General features: G+C 47.5%; 1 protein-coding gene across 14 annotated transcripts in view; it reads left to right on the top strand.

The window, feature by feature from the left end:
• LOC123753951 (BLOC-1-related complex subunit 8 homolog) overlaps positions 1 to 21,991 on the top strand; it is a 65,994-nt gene that overhangs the window by 12,956 nt on the left and 31,047 nt on the right. For 2 of the 14 annotated variants that reach the window (XM_069308046.1, XM_069308102.1), the window contains exons 1-4: positions 1 to 59; positions 2,908 to 3,019; positions 6,693 to 6,870; positions 11,735 to 11,842. The exon at positions 1 to 59 is cut by the window's left edge and continues 38 nt beyond it. In XM_069308046.1, coding sequence (XP_069164147.1) covers positions 2,956 to 3,019; positions 6,693 to 6,870; positions 11,735 to 11,842 — 350 coding nt within the window. In that variant the 5' untranslated portion in view covers positions 1 to 59; positions 2,908 to 2,955. Of the gene's footprint in view, positions 94 to 1,188; positions 1,213 to 1,325; positions 1,396 to 1,911; positions 1,958 to 2,145; positions 2,260 to 2,305; positions 2,445 to 2,907; positions 3,020 to 6,692; positions 6,871 to 11,734; positions 11,843 to 21,991 lie in introns of those variants that run through there. The other 12 variants (XM_069308052.1, XM_069308091.1, XM_069308094.1 and 9 more) reach the window with 12 other exon arrangements.

Below are 21,991 nucleotides of genomic sequence, written 5' to 3'. Positions count from 1 at the left end.
CGACTTTATTCGAAACGGTTATAAACAAATCGACCAGTCCTCGCTGCCGCTCACCAGTGGTATAGTGCTGCTGTAGGAGGGTGAACACCTCTGGTATAGTGCTGCTGTAGGAGGGTGAACACCTCTGGTATAGTGCTGCTGTAGGAGGGTGAACACCTCTGGTATAGTGCTGCTGCAGGAGGGTGAACACCTCTGGTATAGTGCTACTGCTGTAGGAGGGTGAACACCTCTGGTATAGTGCTGCTGCTGTAGGAGGGTGAACACCTCTGGTATAGTGCTACTGCTGTAGGAGGGTGAACACCTCTGGTATAGTGCTACTGTAAGAAGGTGAACACCTCTGGTATAGTGCTGCTGCTGTAGGAGGGTGAACACCTCTGGTATAGTGCTGCTGTAGGAGGGTGAACACCTCTGGTATAGTGCTGCTGTAGGAGGGTGAACACCTCTGGTATAGTGCTGCTGTAGGAGGGTGAACACCTCTGGTATAGTGCTGCTGTAGGAGGGTGAACACCTCTGGTATAGTGCTGCTGCTGTAGGAGGGTGAACACCTCTAGTATAGTGCTGCTGCTGTAGGAGGGTGAACACCTCTGGTATAGTGCTGCTGCTGTAGGAGGGTGAACACCTCTGGTATAGTGCTGCTGTAGGAGGGTGAACACCTCTGGTATAGTGCTGCTGTAGGAGGGTGAACACCTCTGGTTGATACCTGGTTGATGGGGTTCTGGGAGTTCTTCTACTCCCCAAGCCCGGCCCGAGGCCAGGCTCGACTTGTGAGAGTTTGGTCCACCAGGCTGTTGCTTGGAGCGGCCCGCAGGGCCACGTACCCACCACAGCCCGGCTGATCCGGAACTTCTCTTAGAAAACCGTCCAGTTTTCTCTTGAAGATGTCCACGGTTGTTCCGGCAATATTTCTTATGCTCGCTGGGAGGACGTTGAACAACCGCGGACCCCTGATGTTTATACAGTGCTCTCTGATAGTGCCTATGACACCTCTGCTCTTCACAGGTTCAATCTTGCATTTTCTTCCATATCGTTCACTCTGGTATAGTGCTGCTGTAGGAAGTTGAACACCTCTGGTATAGTGCTGCTGCTGTAGGAGGGTGAACACCTCTGGTATAGTGCTGCTGCTGTAGGAGGGTGAACAAGTCTGGTATAGTGATACTGTAAGAAGGTGAACACCTCTGGTATAGTGCTGCTGTAGGAGGGTGAACACCTCTGGTATAGTGCTGCTGCTGTAGGTGCGTGAACACCTCTGGTATAGTGCTGCTGCTGTAGGTGGGTGAACACCTCTGGTATAGTGCTGCTGTAAGAGGGGTGAACACCTCTGGTATAGTGCTACTGCTGTAGGAGGGTGAACACCTCTGGTATAGTGCTGCTGCTGTAGGAGGGTGAACACCTCTGGTATAGTGCTACTGTAAGAAGGTGAACACCTCTGGTATAGTGCTGCTGCTGTAGGTGGGTGAACACCTCTGGTATAGTGCTGCTGTAGGAGGGGTGAACACCTCTGGTATAGTGCTGCTGCTGTAGGTGGGTGAACACCTCTGGTATAGTGCTACTGTAAGAAGGTGAACACCTCTGGTATAGTGCTGCTGTAGGTGGGTGAACACCTCTGGTATAGTGCTGCTGCTGTAGGTGGGTGAACACCTCTGGTATAGTGCTGCTGCTGTAGGTGGGTGAACACCTCTGGTATAGTGCTTCTGCTGTAGGTGGGTGAACACCTCTGGTATAGTGCTGCTGCTGTAGGTGGGTGAACACCTCTGGTATAGTGCTGCTGCTGTAGGTGGGTGAACACCTCTGGTATAGTGCTGCTGCTGTAGGTGGGTGAACACCTCTGGTATAGTGCTGCTGCTGTAGGTGGGTGAACACCTCTGGTATAGTGCTGCTGTAGGAGGGGTGAACACCTCTGGTATAGTGCTACTGCTGTAGGAGGGTGAACACCTCTGGTATAGTGCTGCTGCTGTAGGTGGGTGAACACCTCTGGTATAGTGCTGCTGCTGTAGGTGGGTGAACACCTCTGGTATAGTGCTGCTGCTGTAGGTGCGTGAACACCTCTGGTATAGTGCTGCTGCTGTAGGTGGGTGAACACCTCTGGTATAGTGCTGCTGTAGGAGGGGTGAACACCTCTGGTATAGTGCTACTGCTGTAGGTGGGTGAACACCTCTGGTATAGTGCTGCTGCTGTAGGTGGGTGAACACCTCTGGTATAGTGCTGCTGTACTGGTAAACTGAAGCGCAGGCGACCGTGCCACCAGGAACCACGCACTAGGTCGCCCATATGCGTATCAACAAACTATGTTACTTGAGGCAAAGCTCGTAACCCAACTCAAATTTTACAAAGTAATTGGGCTCGTAACCCGAAAAATGCGTAAAGAGGGTCATTCGTAAGCCGAGGTGTCACTGTACTAGTCATTGTTTGTCTTCAGTGTCCATGATCAGAGATCCTTTACAATGGTAAATAAAAGGACCGAGTCTTTGGAACTCGCTCTGTGACAAATTAAAAAAATTATCCAATCCTATTCAAAAGTAAAACAAAAAATAGTACCTAATTTCATCCTCATAGTTTCCTACCTTGTGCTTCAAACTCACACTGCATCTTGTACTACCCACTTCCCAATATTAGTACTTAAGACATGTATCTTTACCAGTGTAATCACCTCTGTCAATTTATATTGTAGTCATTTGTTGATATTAAACCTTGCTACAATGTACCATTTCATTTTGCTTGATATGTTAGATTAAGGACCTGCCCGAAATGCTATGGGTGTTAGTGGATTTGCAAGAATGTACAAATACCAATCTTGTGTAATCTCACCAACCCATTGTATCGTCTTGTGAATATATTATTATAACAGTGAACATAGTAATTTTCAAAGGTTTTTGAGAACATTTGGTTACATAATGTGTCTTGTTGCAGTTATTAGCATTGATGAATCATCACCAAAACTGAGATTGCGCATAGAAAATGGCTGCAATGTCTCCTTCACATCCTCCTAATGACCCTGACTTAGAAATTAAAGTGAAGAAAGGTATGTATTAAACAACATTTTCATGAAAAATGAGAGGCTACAATATATTTGTGTATGGTAGTGTAGAGGAACATGCAGAAAGTGAAAAAAGAAGGGGGTTCTTCACAGAGCTAAATATCTTATTATTAATACTGTCAATTATTAATATTTGAATATTATTATTCCTATCAACCCATGGGAAGAGTGCATCACATCTCAATGTTATCACTCACCAGAAAAAATGCAGTCTCACACGGATTAGACCTTTCTTCAAATGGGCAGTTATGATGTGGTAGAGGGCATTGGCAAACATTATTTAGGTATCCTTCAAAAGAATACAAATAATTTGTTTTTTCAAAATTTGCAGTGTCCCTGTGACATTTACGGTAAAACCTTTGCATATTAGCTTCAAACATTCGAGACTTGGGTATAATGGTGCTAGGAAAATCTCTATTATTTTCAGGTGTGCAATTTCCTGGTAACAGATTTTAGAACTTAAATTAATACTGGTATGTTTTTCTGAGGGGAGCCACGTCAGCTCCCCAGAGCTTTCCAGGCTGATATGCTACTGTCAGACTTTGGCATCAGTCATGTATATAGAGTTTTGAGGGCCTACCATGGACCACGAGCCAGAACCTGGCCCCCTCAGAGGCAAGGGGAGCAATGGCCTATAGAAACCCCTCGTGTGGTTGGAAGCATTCTATGTCTGCCATTGACCGGGTCAGGCACCCAGAAAGGTAAGCGTCCCAAAACAAATCCCTATTCTGGTGAAAATTGCTACCACAAGCCGAACAGGTAGATAGAACTCCCCTAAAAGCAACGAGCAAACGATCATGACGTCACGTCGCCGTGCCGCTGTCTGCGCAGCTCCCCCTTCCCCCTCCCCGGGAGGGGGAAGGGGGAGCCCCAGACCTACCACGCCGGCTATCCACCTTCAGTTCTTCGGCTGATGCTAAAGGCTGAGGTCATGTGCTCCGGCTCCGGTGGTTGTTTCAGCACTGTACCTAGAGTGTGGTGACTGTCTTCTAGGTGGTGCGTGATCTGGGAGTGACTCTCCAGTACTCGGGCTGCATGTGCCTAGGGTTTCCTTCCTTAGGTGCCCTGTAAGTACTGCTCTTGGGGTTTGGGGCCACCTACCACAAGTTCTTTGGGTTCTGCCTCTGCTAGGCCGGTTACTGCTTGGTTTTCGGCCGCCCTTTGTGTGCTTGGGTGTTCTGTCTCCCTTGTTTGCCTTGGGGTAAGGGGGCAGTTTTGCACTGGTGGGGCGCAAGGTGCTGTGCAGCTTGTTTTCACCAATCATGGCGGCCGCCTCTGTTTTTCCTGGGTACTCTGTCCTCTTGCAGGGTTTTCTTTTTTCTTTTTTATCTGCCTGGTGGGGGGGAGTCTGCCTTCGTTCTTGCCCTGTGTGTCCCCTATGTACTGAGTATTCTTCCTTCTGGTGGTTCCCCCTACTAGGTCCTCGTGAGTGTACACATCCCGGGGGTTCAGTTCTTAGAAGGTTGTTTGGTAGCTTTGGGCACCGGTTAGCAGTACCCTGCCTGGGATTACATTACCTGAGCACGAGTCCTCCTTATGTAAACGCTCAGGACCCTGGAAAACCCCTGGGGGCGCGTGGGTCCGATGGATGTGACCCCGGTGTTCCCCTTCGCTTCCAGTGAGTTTGAGGGTTGCTCTCACTCCTTGTCACAGGGGTGATTCTCTCTGTCTTTGCCTCCGTCTGCTGCCTGTGGGGTCGGTGACACCCTCTGCCCAAACACTTGCGAGTTTTGTTGTTTATTGTGACTCTGTTACCCAGTCTTATGCTGACTATGCGGGTGCAGGCAGCACCGCCGTTGCACATCACCTGAGGACCACATAAAGAATATTGTGCAGGAGCCTATGCCACACTTTCTAACTTCAGAATTGCTTTTAAATACATGGCTGGCGATATACTAAAGAAATTGTTCACGACTTTTGTTAGGTCAAAGCTAGAATATGCAGCGGTTGTGTGGTGCCCATATCTTAAGAAGCACATCAACAAACTGGAAAAGGTGCAAAGACATGCTACTAAGTGGCTCCCAGAACTGAAGGGCAAGAGCTACGAGGAGAGGTTAGAGGCATTAAATATGCCAAAACTAGAAGACAGAAGAAAAAGAGGTGATGTGATCACTACATACAAAATAGTAACAGGAATTGATAAAATCGATAGGGAAGATTTCCTGAGACCTGGAACTTTAAGAACAAGAGGTCATAGATATAAACTAGCTAAACACAGATGCCAAAGAAATATAAGAAAATTCACTTTCGCAAACAGAGTGGTAGACGGTTGGAACAAGTTAGGGGAGAAGGTGGTGGAGGCCAAGACCGTCAGTAGTTTCAAAGCGTTATATGACAAAGAGTGCTGGGAAGACGGGACACCACAAGCGTAGCTCTCATCCTGTAACTACACTTAGGTAATTACCTAGGGAAGATAGCCCTAGGCGCATGCAGCCCAAGTACCATGGAATCTCACTCCTGGCTCACACCCCACCGGTAGAGACAGTCCACACCACAAGGCACAGAACTGAAACAAAAACTGGAGCCAGAGGCACTCAACTGACCAGTAATTCCATCAGCCAAGAACTGACAGTTGGATCGCTGACGTGGAGGGTCTGGGGCTCCCTCTTTCCCCTCCTGGGGAGGGGGGGGGGGTTGCGCAAACGGTGGCGCGGCGACGTGATGACATCATGCTCGTTTGATAATTTTGTTTGGGGAGTTCTGACCACTCGTTCAGCTTTCGGTAGCAATATTTTCACCAGAATAGAGGTTTGTTTTGGGGCGTCTACCTTTCTGGGTGCCTATCCCGGTCGATGGCAGACATAGAATGCTCTCAACCACAAGGGGGTTTCTATAGGCCATTGCTCCTCGTGCCTCTCTGAGGAGGCCAGGTTCTGGCTCGTGGTCCCCGGTAGGCAAGAACTCCTAGCACTTTGACTGATGCCAGAAAGTTATACATATCCATTCAGCCTGAATAGCTCCGAAGAGCCTCCGGGACTCACCCAGAAAATGGTGTTTCATTACATTCAATGCTGGTTTCTTGCATGTACTGCTTTCAATTGATGTTTAGAGCATTTCAAAGAGGCAGGCATCTTAAAAGGGGAAGGTGCCAAAAGGACTATTTAAAGTACTGTATTGCTACTAAAAGTCCAAGTGAAGTGCCAAACCGTTGTGTTTAATGATCTGTGAGTCACTGATTTCTTTCCCATCCAGTTGAGAGCTCTCAATATTGTGACAGTTGCCAGCATGCATTAAACATTTAATTATTTTCACATATACTGTACTGTATAATGATTATTTATACAAACACGAGATATTTTCGAGCATGTGGACCACATGGGCTGTGTGGGGTAGGGCAACCAGCCCATGTGGTTGCCTCAATAATGTTATAGAAAAATGCCATCATAATGAAAATTTTTGTGCCAAAGTGTTGCCACATTTATACCCTATATATATATATATATATATATAGACATGTTTTACTGCATTTTTACTTTTTTTTTTTTTTTAATTTATCACCAAGTAGTAGTACTGTTGAATTGTGATAGTACCGGTTCTTCATGATGCTGTTTAGTGTTAAATATACTGTATGTTGAATGGATGAGTGTCATAATTTGAGTTCTTTAGTGCAAAACAGTTTCATAACTCTGAAATGTTAAATTTAAAAACTTCTTTGCAGCATTGGAGCGTGTCAGCGAAAATATTCACATATCAGCCAATGAGCCCTCGCTGGCAGTGTACCGCCTTCAGGAACATGTTCGTCGTGCCCTGCCTCCTACTGTCACACGTCGCCAGCATGTTACTGCACTTCATTCACAGCTACAAGGAGCGTGTTATGATGTGGAATATGCTTTAGGGTATGCTGCCTAATCTAAAATTAAAAACGATGTATTTTAACTGTATTGTACCATTTAATTTATGTACAATATTAAATCCTACTTGTTCTCATTAATTTCAGCTTTGATTTAATGTAGGTCTTTCTTTGTTAATTTACAAAATATTTATACTGTACATAGTTTGCATATCTGTTAAAACTTTCATGACTTCAAATAATATCTGAATGGAGCCCTTTCGGCTCTTTGGCGCTATTGAGCTAATATCCAATTCATTAGACCATTATTCATTAGTCATAAGAGTTTAGCCTATCTGGCACCACGAGTCAGAACCTGGCCCTTCAGAGTGGCATGGGGAACAATGGCTCTGGAAAACTACCCCTGTCATTGGGGTTTTTTCTTATCTGCCAGCAACCAGGATTAGGCACCCAGAAAGGTAAGCATAACAAAACAGACCCCACATGGTAAGAAAATGGCAACCGAAAACCGAACAGAGGCGCAGAACGCTCCAATCCCATGGGCGGCACCCCAGACCCCCCCCCCCCCCTGCGCCAGCGACCCAACCATTCCAGTTCGTCGGCTAATGCAATCCAGGGCGGTAGTCAACTTTGGCCTTGATTTCCTACTGTGTTTTGCCTTAGTGGTGTTCTCTGCTGTTCGTGGTGTGATGGCCACGTGTACCTAAAGTGTACCGGGGCTGCATTTGCTTAGGGCAGCCCTTCCTAGGTGCCCTGTGAGTACTACCCTTGCGTGCAGGGTTATCTTCCCTGGTGTGTTCAAGACGCCATTTCTATAGGGGTTTGTAGGGACGTAGGGGCGGCTGTTTGTCAGGGCGCCTGACAGGTGGGTGGACACCGCTTCGGATTTGTAGTCCTGAGGTTCCTGGTTCGATCCCCAGTGGAGACGGAGACAAATAGGCAAAATGTTTCTTTCGCCCTGATGCCCTTGTTACCTAGCAGTAAATAGGTACCTGGGAGTTAGACAGCTGCTACGGACTGCTTCCTGGGGGTGGAGGCCTGGTCGAGGACCGGGCCGCAGGGACACTAAGCCCCGAAATCACCTCAAGATGACCTCAAGATTGGGTAGGGAGTGGTATTGTTGCTGGTTGGGCCATCGAGGTGTTGCACTGCCAGCTTACCTACACAGTGGCTGGTTCCAGTTTCCTCTGGGGACGTTGTACTTTTGTGGGGTATTTCTTTTTTGTTTGCTTTGCCTGGTGGGAGTCTGCCTGGTGTGGCTATTGGACCACTTACAATAATTTGGTGGCCCTCCGCTAGATCCCTGTGATTTTACACATCACGGGGGGGTTTCAGTGTTTTAATCTTCCCCTTGTTAGATTTGGATCTAACCAGTTAGCAACACCTTGCTCGGGTTTCCCGTAGTAGTCAGCCTACGAGCCCTGGAAAATCCTGTCGGGGTTCGGTGAACCTATGGATGTGTCTTCAGAGTTCCAGCTCGCCTCGTCTGAGTTTGAAGATTGCCTGTGCCCTTGTCTCAGGATGCCGGTCACCGCTTTTGCCTCTGTCATGCTGCCTGTTGGATCAACAACACCTTTGACCCGGAGTCTTGCGAATCGTGTTCTCTGCATGTTCTCCAGTTCGCCCAGAATCAGATGCTGATACCATTGATATCCGGGTACAGGCGGCATCCATATTGCATGCTAGGTTTCAATTGCTACAATGCACTTTGTTGGTCGCCCACCCAGATGCCCCGAGGCTGCCTTGTTTTGGTTATAGGGACCCGGATTTGGGGGCGTTTGTTGCTTCGACTTTGATTCAGTCCATGCTTCCTGGTCCTTCCCCTGTTCACCCTGCTCCCATACCCCAGCTTCGGCTCCCAAACGTCTGAGGGTTTCGGAGTCGGTGTGGGGTTTAGTTGGTAATGAGACTCGGGCAGCTTCAGGGCTGCCCTGTTCGGGTTGGGGATGGAGTCATTCGAGCCTGTTCCTCCTGCCGAGGCTTCTGGATCCCACCATCAGGCTCCCTTTTTTTTCTGCCCTTCCCCTGGACTCTGCCTTTTTTTCAGCGGTAGAGAGTATGGAGGATTGCTCTGCCCCGGGTCCCACCTTGGGGGATCCTGGGGCTGGGAAGGAGTTGACCTAGGGGGGGTTGTGCCCCCTTTGACCCCGCTTGGGTGTTAGTGCCCTCTTTGCGGGGCTTAGTGTTGCAGGGGGAGGGGTTTTCTGAGTATGATTTGGGGTTGGTTCTTCCCCGGACTCGGTTCCAGGTTCCCTTGGGTTCCTCGGCTCCATCTTTCCGGGGGTTTTCTGCCTCTCGTATCTCGCCTAAGGAAATTCGGAAGGCGCTTGCTGCTTATCTCCTGCGAGACCTGGGTTCTGCCTCTGTGATGGATCCGTCCTCGTTTGAGTTCAGTTCTTCTTCCCCATATTCCCCATATTGGGTACGTTTAGAGGTTCTGTAGTCTTCCTGGCTGGCAAATTGCCCGTTCTTTTTATTGGTGGGCGTGGCATGGGTTCTGTTGTACCTGCACGCTTGATTGGCGAGAAACTTTTACTGTTCTGCAGGTTTACCTGAGGGGCAAGTTTGTGTACCTTAATACATGGTTTGCCCCTGTGCTTCCTCAGGATGTTGTTCTGGTGCAGCTGCACGTGCAGGTTCCCAATCTTTTGGCGTCTTTAGTTTCCGAGGATTTACACGACTGTGGGTGTTTGGATTCGATCTTGCGCTTGTGTTCCCTTCTCGAGTTGTCTTCAGACTGGCTTGAGGAAGATGTGGAGGCATTGAGTGCTGGGACTTGTCTGGTGCATTGGCCTCGGCAGCTAGGGCGTTGGCCGCACTGTTGTGCAGGTTGTTTGCGCCGATTCTCAAGAAGGCATTGTCTCTGTTCTTTGCTTCTCGCCTTGCGTGTTGAAAAACTGTGCTCGCTCTTTTTGGAATCCGCTTGGGCGCTGGCTCTTAGCTTTTCGTTGCCGTTTTGTCTGTTGCTGTTTGCAGAGTCTGCGGCCCTGCAGTTTCTGCAGGCAGCTTCGTCTAGTTGTTGTCCTATGTCAGACTTGTTGGTTCTCCGGGGTGGCCATTTTCAGCCTTCTCGGATGGGTCGTGCCAGGGCTCGGGGTTCCTTTGGTCAGGTTGGATCGTTGGTGCCAGTTTCTGAGGCGACATTGCCTTCGGAGCCGGCGTCATCTGGTCGGCTTGGTGATCGCTCTGTTCGTTGGTTGGCTTCTCGTAAGGGGCGACAGCTCTTTCGTGATTCGCCCTGTTGACGGGGCGATGTGGGGAAGGATTACTCTAGATCCTATGATTTGTGGTTGTTTTGGGTCGTATTCACCGGGTCTGTGGTGGCATTGGGCTGCTGCTCCTCCTTCAGGGGGTTCAGGGATGGTGGGGTAGGCTTCTTCCCCTGTGCTCCGTCGGGTCATCGTAGAGTTGGTACTCTTAGGCATGATCGAAATCACCCCATCCCTCAGGTGGGTTTCCCGCCAGTTTCCAGTGCTGAAACGGGACTTTGCAGATCTGAGGTTTATTCTGGACTTGTCCTGTCTGAACCCCCTGGATTCCTTGCCCCCCTCCTTTTGGATGACTACTGTCTCAGGTCCAGCTTCTGTTGGAGCCAGGTGCCTGAATGGTGTCCCAGGACCTCCAGGATGCATATTGGCACGTTTCCATTCATCTGGGGTTCAGGAACTGGTTAGGTTTTGTGTTGGGGCGTCAGCCTTACCATTTTTGTTGCCTACCTTTTGACTTGAATCTGGTACCTCGAGTATTCATGCATCTTACCTGGGTCGTGGTGACTCGTCTGCGCCTGCTAGGGGTTTGGGTTCTGGCTTACCAGGACGACTGGTTAGTGTGGGCGGAACCCGATAGCTCCAGGCTTGCCTAGAAAATAGCATTTCATCACATTCAATGCTGTTTTTTTTTTTTTTATATAATCAGTAGTAATTGTATGTCACAAAAGTCAGGCTTTGGCTATTAAAAGAACTTTTCTAAACATATAAATCTTAGGTAAATATTCTGTATACCAACTGGTAGATCATTTATGTAGACAATAAACATCACTGGTGCAAGAACTGAACCCTGTGGTACTCCACTTGTGACATTTCTCCAGTCCGATACATTGCCTCTGATCACAGCCCTCATTTTTCTATCAGTCAGAAAATTTTTCATCCATGTTAGAAGCGTACCTGTCACTCCTCCAATATTTTCCAGTTTCCAAAACAACCTCTTATGTGGAACTCTGTCGAAAGCCTTTTTTAGGTCCAGATAGATGCAGTCAACCCAACCATCTCTTTCCTGTAATATCTCTGTTGCTCGATCATAGAAACTGAGTAAATTCGATACGCAGGATCTTCCAGATCGAAAACCATACTGTCTGTCTGATATTATATAATTTCTCAACAGGTGTTCTACCCATTTAGATTTAATTATTTTTTCCAATATTTTGACTATTACACTTGTCAATGATACCGGTCTATAATTAAGGGGGTCTTCCCTGCTTCCACTTTTGTAGATTGGAACTGTTAGCCTTTTTCCACACATCAGCTACAACTCCTGTAAACAGGGATGCCTGAAAAATCAGTTGAAGAGGAATGCTGAGCTCAGGTGCACATTCTCTCAGAACCCATGGTGAAACTCCATCTGGACCAACTGCTTTGTTCTTATTTAGCTCCTTGAGCATTTTTTCCACTTCGTCTCTAGACACCTCTATGTGCTCTATGTTGTTCTCTGGTGAACAGGTGTGGTGAACCCCGTGTATCCGCGGGCCGTTTAAATCTTGCGTAGTACTCCAAAGCATCATATGATGCGATGCGCAATTTACTGCAAGTCGGTCAAAGCATCATATGATGCGATGCACAACTTAAGGGTTAATAGGGAATGTGTCCATAAACAATAGTGAGAATATTTTGTTAAAGTTTATCTTGTCTTTTCAGTGCTGTGAGAGTGATGAAGGATGCAAGTGAAAAGTTCACTTCTCTGCAGGAGCTCTTGAAGAGTGCCATATTTCATCGCCAGCAGCTGAAGTACGAACAGACACGCAGGTATTGTATGCAGTGTCAGCTGGTTGAGAATTAACCTTCAAACAACCAGTGCCCATTTTGCCAGTATTGTTTGACACAGTAATCATGATGAAAAGCAGGAAAATTTTGAAGGTGTGGACTAAGTGACCTTTCTTTACTTATTTGGAGAATGTATGATGATCTGAAATAAGTGAATATTGTTTAGTATATTCAGTTAGTATTGTGAAGTGTAGGAAGTCATCCATATTTCACCTGTCTCCATGTGTGCTTTTCTGTGTGGAGCCCCTTTGGCTCCCTGGAGCTATCCAACTGATATGCGATATATTAGTCTGGGGCGTCAGTTAATTGGACGTCAGCCTAACCGGGACCATGAGCCAGAACCTGGTCCCTTCAGAGAGGCAAGAGGAGCAGTGGTCTATGAACCCCCCCCCCCCCTTTTACAATGGGGCATTCCATGTCTGCCATCGACTGGGGTTAACACCCAGGAAGGTAGGCATAACAAAACAGGCCCCACATGGTAAGAAAAATTGCAACCACAGACCGAACAGAGAGGCAGAACTCCCCTTGATTTAAAAAAAAAAAATAAGTTAACAACCAAACATCACACCCCAGCCACTGCGCTGCTTGTTCGGGCAGCCCTCCCCTTCCCCAGGAAGGGGAGCCATAGACCCCCTGCACCAGCTACTCGTACCACCAGTTCGTTGGCTGATGCGATCTGGGAGCCTGGATTTTGTCCCCACTGGTTTACCCGTTGGGCAGGGTTTGGCTTCTGAGGCTGTTCTGGTCTTTTCGGGGCAGCCACTTTTGCAACTCTCACAATTGCTGGCTGTGGATTCTGGGAACCCTATGCTGGCTGCTGTGTCGCCAGCTTCCTCTTTGGACTTTTTGTGGTTCGGTTCCCTGGCATGTCCCATCTGCTGTCTTCCAGGCACCAGTATGTGGTTTCTTGGCAGTCTTTGCCACTCTCTTTCCCTTTGTTGTTGCTCTTCAGCTGAGTGGGTTGTTTTGTTCTTTCTCTCTGGGCTTTTATTTGATTGTCATTTCATGCAGAATACTGTCAACTCTTATTGTGCGGTGTTGGTGGACCCGCTCTGTCTCTTGCGTTCAGGGTTGACACCACTTCAGCCACGTATTGCAAGCTTTCTCGAGCTTTGTTTCGCCACCTGAGCCTGCCTGGTATTCCTAGATTCCATTCGGTAGTCGGTAGTCTTTCCCTAGGCTTCCGAGGTTATTCCCTTCACAGAGGTCAGTTTGCCCGGTAATTGATAGGGATCAACTGGCCTTGCAGCAACAGTGCCTAGGCTTCTGTAGGGACACATCTCCCTGCAGGCCATGGAAACTCCCATCAGGGCTTAGTTTATTATATATATGTCTTCCAAGTCCCCTATCACCTTATGCAAGTTTGGAGGTTGTTTGTTGCCCTTGTCTCAGATTGACAATCAAATATTTTGCCTAAGTCATTCTGCTCGTTGGGTCGGCGACACCTTCGACCCAGAGTCGTGCGAGACTCGTTCTCCGCTCGTTCTCCAATTTACTCATTCTTCTTCAGGAGATTTAGGGGTTAAGCAGCTGTCATATTGCAGGTTTTTGTTGTTGCAATGTGGTAGGTTGGTCGCCCGCTCGGATGCCCTGGGGCTGCGCCATTTTGGTTTTAGGGACCATGACTTTGGGTGGGGGGGGAAGGGTGTTAGTTGCTTCGACCTTGGTTCAGTGCACTCTGTCGAGTCCTTCCCCAGTTGGTGTGGTTCGCCCTGCTCCTCCCCTCTTGCTGCCGACTTCCAAACATCTGAGTGTTTCGGAGTTGGGTACAGGGCTTAGTTGGGGATGAGACTCGGGCGGGACTGAGGGCTGCCCCATTCGGAATCCTTTGAGCCTAATTCTCCTGTCGAGGCTTCTGGGTCTTCCCAGCAGACCCCTCTTCTTTGCTGCCTTTCCCTTGGACTCTCCCTTGGATTTTTTTTTCCTTATGGTGCTTTTTCTTCAAGGGTGGAGGGCGTGGAGGACGGCGCTGCCCCGGAGCCTGGATTTGAGGCTTCCAGAGCTGGGGGAAAAATCAGCTTAGGGCTCTTGGGTCTAGTTCTATCCTGCCTGGGCCTTGGCGCCCTCGAGGTGGGGTTTGCTGTTGCAGGGTTCGGGGACTTTCATATCCCCCTTTCCTGTACAACTTTCATTTAAGTTCGGCTCCCCCACGAGAGAGTTCCTTTGGGTTCCATGGCTTCGTCCTTCCAGAGGTTTTCTACCTCTTGGATTTCCCCTAAGGAAGTTCAGGAGGCCATTTTTGCGAACCTCCTGCGAGACCCGGACTTTGCCTCTGTGATGGACCTGTTCTCCTTTGAGTTCGGTTCCTGTTCCCCATATTGAGTGTGTTATGAGGTTTCAGCAGCTTCCTGGTGGGCAGACTGCCCTTCTTTTCACCTTGGGCAATATCTTGAGGTCATCTTGAGATGATTTTGAGGCTTAGTGTCCCCGCGGCCCAGTCCTCTACGAGGCCTCCTTTTTTTGTTACACACCCTTACAAAGCAGCCTGTAGTAGCTATCTAACTCCCAGGTACCTATTTACTGCTAGGTAACAGGAGCATCAGGGTGAAAGAAACTCTGACAATTTGTTTCCGCCTGCACCGGGGATCAAACCCGGAACCTCAGGACTACGAATCTGAAGCGCTGTCCACTCAGCTGTCAGGGCATGGTAAGGGTATTGTAGTACCCGCACGCTGAATTGACGGAAGGTTACTACTGTGTTACAGGTTTACTTGGTGGGGGGGTGCTTTTGAGCACCTCAATGCGTGCCTTTATGCCCCTGTGCTTCCTTGTGAGGTTGGCTTGCTCTAGTTGCACGCTCAGGTTCCCTTCCTCTGCCTTGGTTGCAGAGGATCTTCGCGCTCAAGGGCATCTGGCCTTGGTCTTGTGCTTCTTTTCCCTTCTCGAGTTGTCCTCGGACTGGCTTGTGGAAGATGTGTAGGCGTTGAGTGCCAGGCCATCATCTGGGGCATTGGCCTAGGCTGCTAGGGCATTGACAGAGTTGCTGAAACTGTTTGTGCCAATCCTCCGGGAGGCAGTTTCTCTGTTTTTTGCCTCTTGCCTCATGTGTAAGCAGGCTGTCCTCGCTCTCTTTTAATTCTGCTTGGGCCCTGGCTCTTAAGTTTTTGTTTTCTTTCTGTCCATTGTTCTCAGACGCGATTGTTTCTTAGTTTTTGCAGGTGGCTTCTGCCAGTTGCCGTCCTCTTTCTGATTTGTTGGGCATTCTCGCGCTTCCTGCAAGAGTCATGCCAAGACTCGGGTTTCGGCAGGTCGAGGTAGGCCCTTTGTGCCAGCTTCTGAGCCTGTGCCTCCTCTGGAGCTGTCTTTGTTTTGTCAGCATGGTGGTCGCTCTGCATGTACGATGGCTTCTCGGAAGGAGCGCCGGCCCTTTCGTCGGTCGCCCCGTTGACGAGGTGCTGGGTGGAAAGACTGGCTCTGTTTGCTCATGCTTAGTCTAACAATTCGTGGGCGTTTCAGGGCTAATGGGGCAGGCTTTTTTCCCTTCGCTCCATTGGGTCATCTTGGAGTGGGTGTGCTTAGGCATGGTCGAAATGACTACGTCCCTCTTGTGGGTTTCTCACTGTTTCCAGTTCCAAAATGGGAACGTGTGAATCTTTGGCTCATTCTGGATTTGTCCTGTCTGAACTGCTGGATTTCTTGCCCCTCCTTTCGGATGACTACTCTGTCCCAGGTCCGGCTTCTCTTGGATCCGGGTTCATGGATGGTGTCTCCGGGATGCGTATCGGTACGTTTCCATTCATCCAGGGTTCAAGGCCTGAGTAGGTTTTGTGGTGGGGTGGTAGGCTTACAGCTTTCGTTGCCTTCCCTTCGGGCTGAATCTGGCACCTCGCATTTTCAAGCATCTTACCCGGGTCATGGTGGCCCTGTCTGCGTCTGCTAGTTGTTTGGGTGTTGGCCTCCCTCGACGACTGGTTGGTGTGAGCTCCCAGCCAGTATGCTTGTCTGCTCGCCAGGGGTTTGGTTCTTTCCCAGCTCGCCAGGTTCGAGTTCCTGGTGAACTAGAGGAAGTCCATTTGGTTCCGTTCCAGGTTCAGACTTGGCTGGGTCTTGTTTAGGATTCTTGGATGGCGTCCGAGTCTCTCCTTCCTACAGCTTTGCTCTGGCTACAGTCCCGCCTTCGGCTGTTCTTGAAGGGGTCGGGGTCACTCAGCGGTTGCTCGAGCAGCTGTGCAGGAATTAGAATTTTGCTATACTGGTTTACCCGCTGGGTCGTGTTTGGCTTCAGAATCTGTTCTGGTTCTTTTGGGTCCATCCCCTTCCACTGCTCTCGCGATCGTTGGGTTCGTCCTCTGGGAGCCTTGCATCGGTTGCTTCATCTCCAGCTTCCTCTTTGGGTTTTTTGGGGTTCGATGCCTTAGCACCTTCTGGAACCCTCGCTCAATGTGTTCACGGTCACCTCATCTCCCGGCTGGGGCTTTGTGACCAGTGCACACCAAGCCGGCCAGGGGCGGTGGGCTCCGTTGTTCCATTGGGATCACAGCACGGTGCAGGAATTTGTGGCGGTGTGGCTTTCGCTGTGGTGGATTCAGTTGCTCGAGGCTCTACGATTCGGCTCTATTCGGACTGTGCCTCGGTGATTCATTGTCTAAACTGCGGGGGGGGGGGGGGGTTCTCTTCGGTCTTTGGCTCTCTGGGGCTGGTCGCTTCGAGTAGCTCTTCTGCGGAGTTCTTGGGGTTTAGCTCTCCATGCGGTTCATATAAGTGGCATGTCCAACGTCCTGGCGGACGGCCTGTCTCGGTTCATTCTTCTGTCCATAGAATGGATGGTCGACGCCGACTCCTTCAGTTGAGGTTTGTCGGACGTTTGGGCCCCGGAGGTGGACCTATTTGCGTCGGCATGGTCGCTGCATCTTCCAGTGTATGTGGCACCCTTTCCTGACTGCAAAGTTGTCGCTGTCGATGGTCGCGGCAGGACTGGTCGAGGTGGGAAATACCTGTACTGCTTCCTCCCTGGTCTAGCTGTTGCTTCTGGTTCTTGGTCAGCTGGAGTCCTATCGGGGAAGGGTTCTGGTCCCATGGTGGCCAGCCCAGCCTTGGTTTCAGTTGCTGCTTGTTCGATGTCCGAATCCGGGGCGTTTTCCGCAGTTCTGCCTCTTTCAGCAGACCAGGCCGGTGAGGTACCTTGCTGGATCGAAGGTACTCTTCCTCTCTTCGTGTCTGGTGTTTTTGATGCGTGTGTAACACCACTTGTATGGTGATCAGGTGGCTTCTCTCATGGTGTTCTACCTGCGGTCTTCTTCTTGTTGATAGTTTGATGACTCTTGGCTTTCCTTTCGCCACGTCCTTTCTCTTCATAGGTTGCCTTCTGTTTCAGTCCGTGATGTCTTGTCTTTTCTTTCTGGGTTGTTTCAGGAACGACATCTTATGCTGAATACTTTTTTGTTTATTTATTTATTTATATATACAGTGGCACCTCGACATACGATTGCCCCTTCTTACGATAATTTCGAGTTATGATGTAAATTTCATCGAAAAATTTATACTTCCGATATTTGTTGGTACACGTTTGGGTCGACCAAGCGCGTGGATCCCGGTCACACGGCCAACCTGCCTCAGTTTGCTACAGCTGCCCGCTTAGTGACGATCGCGCCTATAAGAAATTCCGCTTTTGTGGTGATTTTTTGCATTTTGAACATTAAAGTAATTATTATATATCATGCCATGAGTCCCAGGAAAGTCAGTGGTAAGGCTCAACATATGAGATCCCATGTAAGAATGACCATAGAGCAGAAACAAGAGATCATTCGTAAATATGAAGATGGTGTGCGGGTTGTTGAACTGGCTAGGCAGTACAACAAATCTCAGTCAACGATATCCACCATACTGGCTAAGAAAAAGGACATTATGAGTGCTAAAGTGGCAAAAGGCGTATCAATAATCACGAAACATAAAACACAAACACTTGAGGATGTTGAACAATGATTATTAATTTGGATACACAACAAGGAGTTAGCAGGTGATAGTGTTTCGGAGGCCATCATTTGTGAAAAGGCAAGAAAATTGCATGAAGACCTTTTAAAGAAAACCCCTGGAACGAGTGATGCAGAAGTGAAAGAGTTTAAGGCGAGCAGGGGATGGCTTGAGAAATTTAGAAAAAGAAGTGGAATTCAGTGTTGTGAGGCATGGGGAGGCTGCCAGCTCAGACAAACCAGCGGTTGAAAGATTCATTGGCGAATTTAAAGATTTTGTGCAGAGTGAGGCATACCTACCACAACAAGTGTTTAATTGTGACGAGACAGGGCTATTCTGGAAAAGATTGCCAAAAAAAAACATACATTACCAAGGAGGAGAAGTCATTGCCGGGGCACAAGCCTATGAAAGATCGGTTTACTCTTGTGTTGTGTGGTAATGTGAGTGGCGATTTGACAGCTGAGGAAATTTCTTCGGGGGAGGATGTGCCAATACAGAATGTCTCTTCCTCAACAATTAAGAAAATGTGTGCAGCATGGGAAGAATTGCAAACCTTTGCTGAAACGACTCGCCCAAATCAAGCTGCAGTAGGTCGTTGCCTTAACCTATTCAATGACACTGTGATGCATCATTACAGACAAATGTTAAAACGAAGGGAAAAACAAATGTCTCTTGACAAATTTGAAGTGAGACAAACAAGCACTGAACCACAACCAGGTCCTAGTGGTATTCAGGCAAAACGTAGGAGAGAGAGTACCCCAGAGAAAACATCACTGCCTGATGTGATAATGGAAGGAGACTTCCCTTCCAAACAGTAACAACTCTCCTCCTCCTCCCCTCATCACCATCTTCCATACGCCATCAAGAGCCATCCATAAAGGTAAGAGAAACTTTGGTACTGTATTGTAGTTAGAAAAAAAACATTGTATTCAGTATAAAATGTATTTGTATGTTAATATTTTGGAGGGTGGGGAACGTATTAATTCAATTCCCTTCATTTCTTATGGGAAAAATCACTCCGACTTACTATATTTCGACTTACGATCCATCTCTGGGAACGAATTAGCATCGTAAGTCGAGGCCCCATTGTACAAGGGTTCTTTCGTTCTTGTACAGCCACTAGCATGCATAGCATTTTGCTAAGCAGGTCCCCAGAGGCGACTACTGTCGCCTTTTGTTGTGGTGCGAACAAGCGATGCGTCAGCGTGATGAGGTTTTGCTTGTTGCATTGTTTTTCTTCGGGGAAGTTCTTGAGCTCTGTTTGGTCTTTGGCTGCAATTTTCTACCAGTTGGGGTTTGTTTTGGGACGCCTATATTTCTGGGTGCCTGACCCCAATCGATGGCAGACATGAATATATTCTCAGAGTGGAGTTTTCATAGGCCATTGCTCCCTGCACCTCTCTGAGGGAACCAGGTTCTGGGTTGTGGTTCCCAGTAGGCAGAATCCATGTGACTGAAGCCCCAGACTAATACAGCGTATATCAGTCCGATAGTGCTAGGGAGCCTCCCGGGCTCACCCAGAAAATGGTGTTTCATTACATTTGACGCTGGTTTTTTAAAGCTATTGTCCCCCCTAAACAAGGGGAACTGTGGCAAACTAGTGGGTGCTAGTTTAATTTTGGGGGTTTTCATTGTTGGGGGGAGTTCTTTTGGCAATTTTGAGGTTCGGTCTCATTTTTTAAACCATGAAGAAGTTTGTTTTGGTTCATCTAACTTTCTGGGTGATTTCCTAGTGGTGGCAAGTATGATTAAATTTTAAATGTAAAAGTGTCATAGGCCATTACTCCCTGCGCCTCTGAAGGAGGCCAGGTTCTGGCTCGTGGATCCAGTAGGCTAATAGAACTCCACAACTGATGGCACCTAGTAGTATGGCACTGATCAATGCATGATAGCTTCAGGGAGCCTCCGAAGCACACTCAGAAACTGGCATTTTATTACATGCAGCGCTTGTATTTTGTTCTCTCCTGATAAAGAATTGTGAGATCCATTGTCTCTGACAGAGGAGAGGTGGTTTTTATTTTTCCTATCTTTTGGAGAGGGATTGTCTTTTGGATAGGGGAGCTGGTTTACCACCATCACCATATATTTTGTTAAAAAATAATTGACTTTTCCAGGTTTATTTTTTTTTTTTTTTTGACAGACAAATCTGCAAACAAATCAAGTCTTAATAGTTTCATGGCTTTCAACTCCTAGCACAAGAAATTATTTGAAAATAATTCATTTACACAGTTATACCATAGGTTATTAAACTGATTCGTGTCGGGTAGGTCTAGTATTTTCTTTATTGAGTTCCAGTAACTTCTGGCTTGACTGATTTTGTTTACTTTTTTTGGCATATGAAATGGCAGTCCTTTTGTAGATCCAGTGCTGGATTGGATCAAGGTTTCCTTGGTGCTTTACATTTTGTTGACTAGTGTGGCTCTTGTGCATATCAGTCAAGTTCTCTTTTTTCCCCTTTTTCGTCAAGGACATGCCATCGTGGCAGTTGCACATAATGTCTTCACTGTCTCAGCAATTAGTTTCTGCAAATCTTAGGATCACTGGAGGCAATTAGGATTATTGTAGCCAAAATATTTTGTATTGCACAGCATGAGGTGGACTTACACTTGAGTGTAGTAGGCTAGAAATGCTCCATGTTTTGCAGCAGTGACAGTATTGAATGTGTCATATAAATTTATTACTCCTTTGCTAAAGGATGCAATCAGTGACTTCTTTTAACATACCTTATCTGCCAGAAATCGTCGTCGTCGTCGTCGTCGTTGTTGATGATGATGATGATTTGCATCCATCAGTCGGAGGGACATCTACTGGCATGGCCCAATTAACCCACACTTCTGAGATTTTCTGCAGTTTCAAGTGAAACATGAATTATCATTTCTGAACAATTCATTTTTGGCCTGAACCCTTGAGGCCAAAAAGACACCCTAGGTCTTTTAGAAGACTCACTAAGGTGGGCTTTAGGAGCATATACTCAAGAATATCAGCATTTTAGCATTCTAAATAAGTTGGGGTGTCTTGTGAGCTGGATAAAAAGTCGTTATCTCTTACACATTTTGAATGATTAATGGAGGAGGTAAAATTTTGCATGTGTTGTGTGTACCCTAGGCAATGTGGTTAAATGAGGTTAACGGGAACCGAAGGCTTTAGGCTCCTTTTACAGATGAGATTATCTCGTCCATCTTTGCCAGTCTCTGAAATTGCTCAACAATTGGTTTTCTCTGAAATGTTTTCACATATCAGTTCATTGAAGATCTTTATCTTTCTTCTCCCTCAAATCTCTTGATCTTCAGCAATTACCTCGCTAGGGGTGGGGATTTATGTCCACTCATCATATTGACATCAATGTCAGAGTTGTTGTTGTGTGTGTTTTGCTCTAAAGCACTTTGATCTCCCCAAACACATCTCAGTTTGGGTACATTTGGATATTATACTAATTCATTGTGTCGCGGGACCAGCACCCAGTGCAGTGTATATATATATATGTTAGGCTTATGTTGAGGTCACCACAAGGTCGAATTACTGACCCTTCCCATGATGCAACCCCACAACAAGCTGAATACCTGGGTACTTATTTACTGCTAGGTGAACAGGTGCATTAGGTGATAGAAAATGCACTTAACCATTTTGGTCCCATCTTAGAATTCCTAGTTGCAAGTCGAGAACGAACCCAACTGTATTACCAAAACCCTATTATTACTGCCTGGACCTTATTATAACCACAGTGCATTGCCACCATGGAGTGGAGGGAGGGGGTTTCACCAAGCATTTTGTCTTTTTGTATTAGACGTGTATAACTTCTTTGTGTTCCTCAGGACAGTCCATATCTGTGGGTATCAAATGTCCTAGTTGACTGGTTATAGAGGCTAGTTCTAATTGCAATGGAATGTGAATTGAATAGGGAATCATTCCATTGAATCTGCCATGTTTTTGCATCTCCTCACATAATCTTGTTTACCATGGTTTGGAATTGCAAGCTTCCAAATTGTCTCCCATCATTGATTGCAGTGCATTTCCGTAGCTGCAGTAAGAGGTAAATGGATCCAGTGGGAGAGAATCTGCTTCTCCCAACTGATCACACTGATGCTGATGGTCCTGAGGAACTAGGGTAGTTTGCTGGTCATAATTTTCCCAGCTGCTCTTTTTGTCTTCCCAGCAGTGGTTGTCAGTTGTGTTGGCAAGATGTCTCTAAATGGTCAAGTACCGTATCTCAGTCTCCGTCAA

Source organism: Procambarus clarkii, chromosome 6, assembly GCF_040958095.1.
Source record: "Procambarus clarkii isolate CNS0578487 chromosome 6, FALCON_Pclarkii_2.0, whole genome shotgun sequence".
In the NCBI taxonomy this organism is placed as follows: Eukaryota; Metazoa; Arthropoda; class Malacostraca; order Decapoda; family Cambaridae; genus Procambarus; species Procambarus clarkii.
Note: the sequence above shows the minus strand (reverse complement) of the source record. Positions and strands in the feature narration are given on the sequence as shown.